The sequence below is a fragment of the Lissotriton vulgaris genome, chromosome 3_1 (genome assembly GCF_964263255.1).
Source record: "Lissotriton vulgaris chromosome 3_1, aLisVul1.2, whole genome shotgun sequence".
In the NCBI taxonomy this organism is placed as follows: domain Eukaryota; kingdom Metazoa; phylum Chordata; class Amphibia; order Caudata; family Salamandridae; genus Lissotriton; species Lissotriton vulgaris.
In genome coordinates this window covers 1,970,676,718-1,970,690,060 of record NC_141689.1, presented here as the reverse complement: position 1 = coordinate 1,970,690,060, position 13,343 = coordinate 1,970,676,718, and the positions used below count along the sequence as shown (strand labels likewise).

Below are 13,343 nucleotides of genomic sequence, written 5' to 3'. Positions count from 1 at the left end.
CATGACCAATCAACGTCATAGCAACTCAGCCACACAATAGACAAATTTAGGTAGAGGAGGCAAGCAGGCATGTGTGAAGGATGCAGTAGAAACATGATTGGGAAAGTACACAATGCCAAGAGTGGAGGGGAAGTGCTGGGCAGACTGCAGTATGAAGAATGCGCCCATATCCACAGCGACATACACCTCTGGTGTATGGAGTGGGTGGACAGTGGACGCAACCATGTCACCCCTGCCAGTGGGGTTCCTTACGGCAATGTAGCCTGTTACGCCACCTAAGCGTGAGCAGAGTGGGATGGGCCGGCATACACCAGGCCAGCGTAGGGGTGTGAATAAAAAGCATGTAGCCCTGGGAGTGGACTCTTAGAGAAAATACAACGTCTCTGACAGGGCGGCACCTTCCACCCCGCCACGAGGCCGACGCCATTTTGTTAGCGGAGTTGCCTGAGATCCTGTGTGCCTGACCTACCCCGGCCACCTGGACCACCAACCCATCAGGGCCGATACTGCACAGCCAGGCCACACTGATCTGAAGCAGACACCTGCATGTGTAAAGGAGGGAACCACGTGCCAGAGTAACCTCCAAGCCCGAGGCCCGCGACCCAGACAGACTTTTAGACCACTGCTGTCCTTCCGACATTGGCCCACATTACTCCTTTCTCATTTACATATTCTACTGGTGTCCTCTGCGGCCCAATGGGTCCAATATGTGAAACCTTGTCCTGGCTAATGATAATTGGCAGTGACCCCAAATCCAGACCAGCGGCCGCAGCACCAGACCCTCCCAGATCAGTGAGGCATAGTTCCTTATGTGTATCTTGCGACACGTGCTGCCACAAAACCTGTTAAACACCATCTGGCGACAAGTGGATGAGGGACCAGAACTACCCTGCGGACCAGTAGGTCTCACATCCAGCACCTAGTCAAGATTCAGATTTGGCAGAATACACACCAGTGGTCGCACAGAGAGGAGTAAGAGGAAGATGCGGCTCAGTCCGGATGAAAGCCAGGTCACGGAGGTGACCGAACACGTGGTGCCATTGACACTGAACTAAGCAGGCCGGTGGGGCCACCAACCTATGTCGCGACAATCGGTGAATGGCCCGTGCTAACCGCTGCCTCTGGCCTACACTGCTCTCGGCCTAGGCTTCGCTCGAGTAGGTCACAGATTCTGAACTGAACATTGAGTATGTACAGGCAGATTACATTAGGGGTGGGGGGAATTTGCGCAGTCTCGGTACGCAAAGCTACGTGAAATGGTAAAAAATCTCTGCGATCACGCAAAAGTTCAGTGAACGTGCGCAATTGCTTGTTCTGGCCTGTTCGTGATGCTTTTTTCCTGTTCGCGAATGCTGTTTGCGTGGTCGGGAGAAATATCTCGCGAACACGCACTTTGAAAGCGCGAATAAGCAAAAAGTTCTGCATTCTTCGTGTAACGCAACATTACCCAAATTCTGCAAATTCTATGAGCAGAACGGAATTTACAGCCCAGGCATAGATTACATATCATTGCACATAAGGAGAAGCGTAAGAGGTTGACGCCTTGCATCTTGGTGGAGAGAAAAGGATAATCGTTACGAAGGTGTTCATATACTACCGACAACTGCCCTGGTGTCACCAGCGCTGTGCATCGCAAACCAACAACATATGGCTGTGGGCCACTGCTGACCACTGCCTCCGGCATACACTGCGGTCCAATAGGTCACAGAGTCATAATTCAGCAATGGTGGAGTTCATATCACTGTACCAGAATCTTCGCAGACTGCATCCCCACTCTGCCCCGGTGCCACTAAGTCTGTTCCCCGACATTCATGGACACTCTCCGGTCGAACTTTGTTGGCGTCTGAGTCTATGGACTAGGGGGCAGTTTTCATCCTCATGTAGCTGATACCGAATTGGTGGTGGCAACGAGGTTGTCGCATTCCACTCCTCCATTGGCTGCTTCTGGATAAAATCAAACCTTTTGGCGTCTTGCACTGGAGGACACTTTCCACTGTCCCCCTGAACCCTCCGCAACATACACCTCGGACAGTGACGGTGACCCGCTCAGGTGCATGGCCCATCTGACTGCACCACAAGTCACAGTCCCGTGGCTGGGTGCCTATACCGGCCTCAGTGCATCCGAGGCCACTAACTCTGTGCTGGTCAAGTCCTGGACCCCTTCTCCGGAGACATTGGATGGGCCCTAATGTGTAGGCCTTGGGGTCATCAACACGATTTCTCTGTGACCTTGCGCTGTACGCAGACTCTGGGCCTGTATGCTTCCCACCAAGGCTCACACACCAAAGTGTGTCCAGACTGGCTCAGACGACGCATCACCGCAGAAGGCACGCGCCTGCCCTGTTCAGAGCTGCATATAGTACCTGCCAGAAAGAGGTTTTCCAGCAGCTGGAAACAAGTTGGGACTTATGCACTTTTTCTGTCTCTGGCTGTCTGGTAAAAGTTTTGATTCTAGCCTGGGAAGATTGCACTATAGGTGGGCAGGAAAATCAGGTTCGTCCCATTGTAAGCTTTTTTTCTGCACAGAAAACTTTTTACGTGGGACCTCAAGCTCCTTGGAGCCCTGCCCAGCTACAGCTTCAAGCTTGCCACAATAGACGATTTTGACTTCCAAAAAAGTCATTAAGTCCAAAGGTAAAAAGGTAAAAACTTGCACTGGGAGAGATGGATAATCCAGCCAACTAGTAAAGTGAATTCTTATGAAAACTCAGTTTACCTCACTCAGAGCTTTTGGGCCCAAATCCAAATGGCTTCAGTGGCAGCATAACAGCGATTATTTGACTTTGAGGGACCCTCACAAGCCACAACTCTGGACCTTGCCCGCCTCAAGATTTAGACTTATATTACAGAGATTACAAACAAAGAAGAGAGGGAGGTAGAGGTAGAGGCTAGCTTGATCCTCCAGCCAGTTATGTATGGAAACAAAAATTGAGTAGTAATAACCTAATTCCAACCAGAGGCGGCTCTGATGAAAGTTTGACAACAAGCCCTGCTACCCCACGTTTTGACCATGACGCATTAATATAGCATTTACAGAAATACGGATTGATTTAAAAAAACCATATGTATATACAGTGCATGCGCATTAACTGTGCACGTTTTGCGTCCTTATTATAGGATTGACTGGGAGTGGCATACAAGGGGCTGGACCATGTGGAGCCCTGGTGAAGAGCCTTTAGAGGAACGGCTCAAAATATGTTGACAACTATACATTACTGAGACAGGCAGACTCATTTAGGTCCGGTTTCTCCTCAGTAACAACCTTTGATTTTTAACCATACCTACTAGGGGCGGCAATAAAAGAGTGGCCAACTAGTTAGGTATTTTTAAATTTTCTTTACCTTTTTCACTCCACTTCACTGCACTACACATAGTCTGAACCAGTAAGTGCTCCTATGTATTTGGCAAGTCACAGCATGCCTCAATCTGTAGAGGATTGAGAGGAACCCCAGTGATGAAGAATGACACCTAGGGGCAACCCTGGTGGGTGAGCTGATTCTCATTGTATCCTATCAACTTCCCCAAGGACAGGTTTTATCTTGCAGAGAGCCAGTCAGAAAGTAAAAAGTTTGACTGGGGCAAATCTCTTGGGTGTATTACACCTCTGCTTCATCACAAAGTACCTGAAATCACACCAAGGTCCCGGTTCACTGCAAACAGTGAATTGTGATTGACTCTTTATTTTTCCTTGTTGCTTTTTGCCTAAAAACGATACAGATTCTAATTAATGATTAAATGTCATTAGTTGAAATACCAATACATACCAAGGAAATGTGCATTTGAAAATTGTAGATATGAATGTTTGGTGGTGGGTATTAGTTGAAATAGGATGATAATAATTTGATAGTGTTTGTACAAATGATTTGAGGTTCAGAATTGTTGTTCAGTAGGACAAAAACAGGTTGGTGTTCGGGTAAATTGCATGGAGTTTGTCCACAGAAAATTGATTAAGGGAGGGTAATTAAATGTAAACAATACTTAGTAGTTTCTTCATCAAGAGAAATACATAAGTTGCTTAATAACAATGTAGCAATAGTTGTGCAATATACACAACAATACTGTGGCAAGCTAAGGCACTGAACCAACACACCTGTGTTAAAGAAAATGCCAGTCAATCAGCAACCCATGCTAGGAAAGTCTATCTATCAAAGAACACACACTTGCTTTCAATTGTCATGTTGCATCTGCAGAGTAACAAATTAAATACTTAAAGCCTCACTATCAAAATAGAAACGCAACCATAATACACATGGAACAATGGAACCACTCAAAATGTCATGGCATTGTGGGCAGCTATCCAAGTAATGCAAACCACGAAAAACATATAAACGAGAATTAATAGTTGTAGCACCGAAAGAAACATTAAGCACATCACATAGTGAAGTGCACATTAAGCACACCGCATTGTGAAGGGCACATTAAGCACACCACATAGTGAGGTGCACATTCTTCAACATTGATAAATAGGTAAACACATGAACCTTACATTTTGGAAGATGGACTTCCCTTTAAATGCAGCAAATTTCCCATAGGAAGCATAACGTTGTGATAAAAGTAAAGGTTATATTAGCAGAAAATTACTAGCATTAATGAAAGGAATACATCTGGAAGTATAAAAGGAGAACAGCATGAAGCACAGTGGCAAAGTATAGAACTGCAGGAGTCAAAAGATCAATTATATCATTAGCTAACACAAAATAATTAAGGGTTTGATGACAACATTTTGGTGGGCCCATATATCAGTCATACTATTGCTTCCTGCCTCATTAGAAGTAAGCTTATTTTTAGTATCCCACAATACCAATTTGGTATAATATGTGGAATTGTGAAAGCCAGGAAATGCGCTTGCATAGGCGGTCCAGAGCTAACACTCAAGCTAAACCAACGAAAGAATTGACGTGTAAATGATAATGCTAATGTCATGCAAATGATAGCAAAGCCTCTTTCAGATTAAAACTAGGTTATTTTCTCCACTCGTGTGTTTCAATTTAGTACATTAGATTCTATCACAATCATATCTCTTCTAGTTGCTTGTATAGTACAATGCTCATGCGTGCACTCATCCACATATACTTGAAACAGCTATCCTCTCTACCTAAAGTAATGGTAGATTACTTGCTGCACTAATAATCACATGTTAATGACTATGGGCCACATATACAAGCAGCCATATTCATCAATCTCCCGTTTTGCGAGGCCCTAATAGCGAATTATAGCGATTCGCTATTAAGGACTCGCAAAACGGGATTCATGTAGGATTAGCAAAAATTATTGCGATTCCTACTGATTCCTTATTTGCGATTAGCAAATTGCTAATCGCAAATAAGGAAAAACTCCCCATTCATTCCTATGGGCCAAAAGGCCCATAGGAATGAATGGGGAGTATTCCTTATTTGCGATTAGCAATTTGCTAATCGCAAATAAGATTGCGATTTGAAGGGTGCCAGGGGTGTCCAAAGGACACCCTGTAGCACCCCTCAAATGTACATTTGAACAGGTGTTGCGCACACACATGTCCAGAGGACATGTGTGTGTGCAACATGCAAAAGAAAAAATGCACAAAAGTGCTTTTTACTCGTTTATCGCAATTTACCACGAAGTCAGATTTCATGGTAAATTGCGACCAAATATTGCGAATTCGCAATTTCTAATAGGGTGATGAATTGCATTTAGGGAATCTCTATTAGAGATTCCTTAAATTCAATTCCTCGCAAATATGCGAGTTCGCAAATAGCGATTTTTGCATTTGGGATGATGAATCCCAAATGCAAAAATCGCACTCGCAAACGGCCAGATTCTCAGAATCTGGCCATTTGCGAGCGCAATTCAGGTTCATGAATATGGCTGAAAGTCCATAAATTGCGATTATTTGAAAAATATTGGGAATCGCAATAGGGAAATCACATGGATGAGGAGGAAAACACAAATCAATACCAAAGAGGACCCTTCACATCACATACCATCCTCACCAGTGCTGTCTTTTCACCGCAACCTGCATCACCGGAGGAGGATAAGGGCCATCTACAAACAGGCTGGTTTTCCTCAACCTTTTGGAGTCCTAAGGATTCCAGGAGGAGAGTTTCCAGAGCCTCATGCCACCCACCGAAAAGCGTTTTTGATGCCGTGTCAGGAGTCTTACTTCAATGATCTCCCAAATAACACTACTACACTCTTCCCTCTTTGATCCCTCCTTTATCCTATTCAGCCCAACTAATAGACTCACAGATCCACAGCTCATATTTTCACTATACTAACCCACCACTAATCCTTTATGGGTTTTCAGAGTAGCGTGTTAGTCGCTGAAAGGCACTTCAATGCCTTGTCAGTGGTAGTAAGAATTATATAAATATCAATTACAATTATGATCACATAAAAGTGAAAAGAGATAAGAATCACATGAATATGAAATTAGACATTCATGAAATGCCATGGCAGTATTGTGGATGTTTACATTTCTAAAACTGGACTGTTCCTGGTTATATATTTGTATTACAGGTCATTCTGTTTTTCTCTTTTGTAGTTGAGTGCCTGGGGCTTTCGTTATCCCAGGCAACCAGCCAATTGAGCTACAGTAAAACATTAAAGCAGCTAGCCCGTCCATTTAATTCCTTGCTTTATTGTATTTATGTCAAACGTCAATTAAAACATTCAGAGTGGAATTACCAGATTATCGCCAGTTGCTTTCGCATTTGACCCCTAATTTATGAACATTAAAGGAAGCAGTCTTCTGCAAAGGTAAGAGGGAGGCAGTCGAAAGAAATGCATATTAAACAGTGGCAGTCGCCAGTGCATAGTTATAATTAGGCCAGAGTTTCCATAGGAAGAACTTTTTTGTTTTGCTAATAACTTTGGCACAATTTGAGGAATCCTCAGCTCCTTCTTAGAAAGGTTTGAGGTGATCCATGAAGCAGAACTAAGAAAAGTGGCGGAGTCCCAAAACAAGTTTTCTGGAAGCAGTTTCTATAGGAAATTGTTGGGAGCCTGTAAATCCATTCAGTTGCTTGGGAAAAATGAATGTTCAAAATCTATGGATATATTGACAGTCGGGCTGAAATTAAAACATTCAAGCATTCAAATTGGCTGAGGGGGATGTTTTTAGGATCAAGAACTCTGATTGGTTGGCCGCAACATAAAAAAAAAGAATGTGCCAGTTATTGGATGGAAAATGTTCTTAGAAAAGGTCATAGAGGGGCAGAGTAGGGATACTCTGACCAGTTAGCTCTTGTGGGTGGATCCCAGAGGGATCCCTCCTGGGGCCAAAATTATTTTTTGTAAAGTTTTGTGGTCCTACAGTGCTCCTGGGTATCGCCCCCCCAAACATAATAAAAAGGGTGGTGCCCTTTTTTGTTACAATTTCCCCTGGGTGGGCACGGGAGTGATGAGACAGCATTTGTTTTTGGGCGTGGGGGTCACATTAAAGTGGGGAGGAGGTAATCTGGGGGGCTCCCCCTCCTTGAGCCAAGTAATAGCCCAGGGACCCCTATCCCTGGGGCCCAACACAAGTACCACATACCTAGGACCCTATACCCCGGGATATGAAAGAGATATTTGTTTTCTCCCTTCCTGCAAAAGGACATGCAGGAGATACTGGATTATAAAAGAAGGTTGCTACCACCAGAACGGAGCATAAAGAACTGTGACTAGCACCCAGTTCCCCACACTCTCCAATAGGTGACTTAGTTGTGAGTGCCTCAGATGAGACCAGGACTTCCACAGGAAAACTGACTCTCACTGCACCCCAGGATGGCTGTGCGGTCGAGAAGGCCTTAGCCTCCCCATGCTTGCCCTAACAATAAGGCACCAGGGTTTCCAAAGCAAAACATAAATAATGCTAACAATAATTCTAAAGAGCAGCCGGAGCCACACAATAATTAATGATTGCCCCTATCAAGGAGCCCAACATAACTCCCTACGTGGGCTAAATTGCCTTTGAATATGGTATTGTATTTTATTGCTTTTTATGTTCAATCATAACATGATGGCTTTTTTATTGCGATGGTGACAAAGTCAATAGGTTTGCCATCATATATTAATGTGGTGACCCCTAGACAAAGCCGCTAGACAGCCATTACAATGCGGGCTTTACACAACGCTATCATTACGACGCAGCCATCACAACACAAGTCGTTACAATGACTTGCGCTGGATGGTGCTATATACTAAGGAATAGTATGATTTATTATTCCAACACCTTCCCTACTGTTACGTAGGCTGAAGTTGGAATAGTAAATTATACTATTCCTAAATCCAGCCCCTACAGCCAAGTCATTGTAACGACTTGCATTGTGATGGATGCGTTGTTATGGTAGAGCGGTGTAAAGCCTGCGTTGTCATGACATACATCCGACAAAGCCCATAGGCCAGCTTTGAATATTGCTGTGGCCACCCATTGACAAAACATTTAAGTATGCCTTCATATAACTCAATAAAGCCAATAGACTTGCCTTCATTTAATGACGATGTGGTGACCCCTGACAAAGTTAAAAGGTTTGCCTTGTATATTGGTATGTTATGCTATATGACTCTATTTTACCTTATGAGTATTTGTATATCTTGCTAATTACCTTTGAGGATATACAGGCACTTCGCAATGTTTAGGTGACTGTCTCCTTGATGATAATATTCAAAATAGCCAGGGCTTCAGCTTCCTGCAGAATTCCAGAAGCGATGAGGAGGCTCTGATGTGTGATGTATGTTGTGTGAGCATTTTTGGGTGTGTTTGTGTATAGCAGAGTATTTATTGACCCACCATTCCTGGCAATAAAGAGCACATGGGATTGAAAAGCAGCATTGCTCACAGTGTAATAGCGTCAGTAGCTTAAGTGGCCTGATGCATTGCCCCATGCCATATGCTACGGTGGATGAAAGCAAAACGTAAATGACAGATGAACAGATCAATGGGTGAAGAGGGCGAACCAAACACTTTCTATGTTTGTATACATTTTTATATATTTAACAATAATCGATTATTTTTTATGGCATGAATTTGGCAATATTGCACATGCAGTTTCTAATCTAGAAATAAAAAGAGAGAGGTGCAGATGGAGTTCGAAGAACCATTTACGCCAGGTTTAGATTCAAACCTCACACCTAACGCCCATCTTTTCTCATAGTTTGAAAATCACAGTCTAATAGGACATCAGAGTGAAGAGCAGTAATTTCAAAAGCTTTAATTTGAAGAAATATCTGACTAACTGATAATTTTTAATGTATCTTTTCTAGGATCGACATCTTCAAATATGTGATCTATGGGCTGGCGGCTGCATTCTTTGTCTATGGCATCCTTCTGATGGTGGAGGGCTTCTTTACCACTGGAGCTATCAAGGATCTTTATGGGGACTTCAAGATCACCACCTGTGGCAGATGTGTGAGCGCCTGGGTAAGTGCACTTTGCGCCTTACAGATTGCTGACCTTTCTCAATAGCAGGATTTCACTTTCACAGAAAACATAGTTGCATTATATTAGTTATGTTGTATTTTCTGGCACTAGAATGTGCATATGAAACATGGTAAGTAAGTGAAGTAGCTAATGTCAGGAGGTGCGAAGGGTAATTTAATAACTGCACAAAGAAAAACAAAGTTACCCGGGAATAATTCATTCAGATGATGGGACAGATAAAGAGCCCTACAATATTTAGAGTGAATACACAGCCTGAGGTAATTTTTTTCTCTGGAAGCCTTCTCTTTTTAAAGAAAAAGGAATGCGAGTAATATTTTGAATTTTACCAGATGCGCGACAGCTCTCAAAAAGTGCCCGTCGTCCCCTCCACATATTATGAATGCATTCCACTCTATATTCATGAGATAGGGATACTCCACTATTTGGCTGGTGTTCTGTTCTGCCAAAATGCAGAAAATGCCCAGGGCCTCATTAAAGAGAAATGACGCATCGCTGCGTAAAAGCAGCGATGCGTCACTTCTCAGTGCGCAATCCCTGCGACATTCCTGATGCATCATATTTAATGTATGACGCATCATGTCGCAAGGAGTTACAGATACGTCAGCATTTCTGACGTATCTGTAAGCGCAAAAGTGACGCATTGCTGGAGTGTGTCACAAAGTGACGCAACTCCAGCAATGCGTCCTTTCACATGGGGCAAGCCCCTTGTGAAAGGGCCTGTGTCAGTCTTACGCCTGCAAGATTTTGACGCAACGGCGTCCTAAAAGTGACGCAGTGAAATCACATAGATTTCCCTGCGTCACTTCTAGGACCCTTCCTTGCCCCTCATGCATACATTATACCTGGCGCAGGTATGATGTGGTGCAGGGGTTTACAAAGTGACGCATCTACCTAGATGCGATTTAGAAAAGGGGGGCTAAAAAACGGTGTTGGATCTAGCCCTGATCTCTTGACTGGGTGAGAGCTTTCTGCTTAATTCAGAGACTCTGTCAGGATTCAAGCAAACCGGGCGGAAGACGGCTGTAATGCCAGAAACCGGTCCCCGGGAGCTTGTTTCCTTCCCAGTGTAAGAATTGGCTTTTGTAGTTTGGTTTGCCCTGTTCCCAGCATGCACTGGGACAGGAACAGACTAATTTGCATACAGCCAGGTTCTGAAACTGGGATGGTGCAGTGAGCTAAAAAACGGTGTTGGATCTAACCCTGATCTCTTGACTGGGTGAGAGCTTTCTGCTTAATTCAGAGACTCTGTCCCTCACCACCCCTTGTTGTAAATATTTTTGTCCACCCTAAGCGTGGAAGGGTATTCTCAGATGTGAGACCCTTGCTCATTGCACCATCAGGATTCAAGCAAACCGGGCCGAAGACGGCTGTAATGCCAGAAACCGGTCCCCGGGAGCTTGTTTCCTTCCCAGTGTAAGAATTGGCTTTTGTAGTTTGGTTTGCCCTGTTCCCATCATGCACTGGGACAGGAACAGACTAATTTGCATACAGCCAGGTTCTGAAACTGGGATGGTGCAGTGAGCTAAAAAACGGTGTTGGATCTAGCCCTGATCTCTTGACTGGGTGAGAGCTTTCTGCTTAATTCAGAGACTCTGTCCCTCACCACCCCTTGTTGTAAATATTTTTGTCCACCCTAAGCGTGGAAGGGTATTCTCAGATGTGAGACCCTTGCTCATTGCACCATCAGGATTCAAGCAAACCGGGCCGAAGACGGCTGTAATGCCAGAAACCGGTCCCCGGGAGCTTGTTTCCTTCCCAGTGTAAGAATTGGCTTTTGTAGTTTGGTTTGCCCTGTTCCCATCATGCACTGGGACAGGAACAGACTAATTTGCATACAGCCAGGTTCTGAAACTGGGATGGTGCAGTGAGCTAAAAAACGGTGTTGGATCTAGCCCTGATCTCTTGACTGGGTGAGAGCTTTCTGCTTAGTTCAGAGACTCTGTCCCTCACCACCCCTTGTTGTAAATATTTTTGTCCACCCTAAGCGTGGAAGGGTATTCTCAGATGTGAGACCCTTGCTCATTGCACCATCAGGATTCAAGCAAACCGGGCCGAAGACGGCTGTAATGCCAGAAACCGGTCCCCGGGAGCTTGTTTCCTTCCCAGTGTAAGAATTGGCTTTTGTAGTTTGGTTTGCCCTGTTCCCATCATGCACTGGGACAGGAACAGACTAATTTGCATACAGCCAGGTTCTGAAACTGGGATTGTGCAGTGAGCTAAAAAACGGTGTTGGATCTAGCCCTGATCTCTTGACTGGGTGAGAGCTTTCTGCTTAATTCAGAGACTCTGTCCCTCACCACCCCTTGTTGTAAATATTTTTGTCCACCCTAAGCGTGGAAGGGTATTCTCAGATGTGAGACCCTTGCTCATTGCACCATCAGGATTCAAGCAAACCGGGCCGAAGACGGCTGTAATGCCAGAAACCGGTCCCCGGGAGCTTGTTTCCTTCCCAGTGTAAGAATTGGCTTTTGTAGTTTGGTTTGCCCTGTTCCCATCATGCACTGGGACAGGAACAGACTAATTTGCATACAGCCAGGTTCTGAAACTGGGATGGTGCAGTGAGCTAAAAAACGGTGTTGGATCTAGCCCTGATCTCTTGACTGGGTGAGAGCTTTCTGCTTAATTCAGAGACTCTGTCCCTCACCACCCCTTGTTGTAAATATCTACCTAGATGCGTCACTTTGTAAATATGGCGCAACAAGGCGCATTTTTTACGCCACTGGTGCGTCACAAAATGTGACGCACCAGTGGCGTAAAAGTGACGCACAGCCTCATAAATGAGGCCCTCAGTGTTTAAACACCAACCATTCCGGCAAAAATACTGGAACAATCATGCAGTCACTTTCTTTGATCAAGGGTCTTTTTCAAAAAAATTAAGCTGGCATCATATTATAGTACTCGTTACAACTAATATGACTACAAGCAGAAAACTGAAAAGAACAAAGTGATGTCTCTTTTTTCCCTTACCTTTTAAGAGGGATATCAATGTGACATACTGAACAGTTATACCTGCTCTTGAAATGACTGAAAGCCCGTCAGTAATCAGTAATTTGGGATGCTGGAATACCATTGCCATACAAGTATTTTTTTGTCGATTCATCGTGGAGATCAGCAAAACCACATCCAATTCCTGGGGTAATTCTATATTTTTCTGCAAATTTTTCCAAACTAGGAAAACTGACCTTTTCCTGCTTTTAATTTTTTTGTGATTTACCTGCTGGAAATTATGAACACAAACACTGCAACACTTTTTATCCAGTGAACGGTGTATGTCCTTTTAACACTAAATCAAAGTCAAAATTAGCTTAAAGCCCCATTTGACATATTTCATTTTACTATAGGGCAATGTATATGCCGTAAAAACTACACCTACGGCATGTGAAAAAAAAACACGTGGAATGGTGCACTATATTGTGCGATCCTCTTTTTGACCCTGAAAACAAGACACACACCTTTTCACTGAGACCTAGTCCGCTATAGCCTGTAAGTTCTCATGGTTGCAGATAGATCTGTAAAAATTAATACTTTTATTGACCTAAAAGCTTGCTTTTAAGTACTAAATATGTCACCCCTAAAATGACCCTGTTACCCTTAAGGTAGGGTGCATAGTGCCTAGAAGAGGTACACGCCTAATCAATCAATCAAGGGTTGGTAAAGCACAACTACTCACCGTGAGTGTCTAAAGGTGCTTGGGGGAGGTGGGGAGCAGATCTGTCTAATTTCTGGGTAATTCCAAGAGCCAAGTCTTGAGGTCCTTCCTGAACTGGGGTAGCGTGGGAGATCGTCTGAGGTGGAGGGGTAGGGTGTCCCAGGAAGGAGAAGGACTTTTCTCCAGTTCTGGTTTTGTGTATCAGTGGACGGTGGCCTGGGTGAGCTGGGCAGAGTGGAGGTGTGTTTTGAGTGCGTGGAAGGAGACGCGGTTGTTCCGGTATGCTGGTCAAGC

The 13,343-nt window shown here is 44.2% G+C and overlaps 1 protein-coding gene across 2 annotated transcripts in view; it reads left to right on the top strand.

The window, feature by feature from the left end:
• The window catches only part of GPM6A (glycoprotein M6A), a 595,184-nt gene that overhangs the window by 340,992 nt on the left and 240,849 nt on the right, over positions 1–13,343 (top strand). For both annotated transcript variants that reach the window (XM_086962450.1, XM_086962449.1), the window contains exon 3: positions 9,223–9,379. In XM_086962450.1, the coding sequence (XP_086818576.1) occupies positions 9,223–9,379 (157 nt within the window). The remainder of the gene's footprint in view (positions 1–9,222; positions 9,380–13,343) is intronic.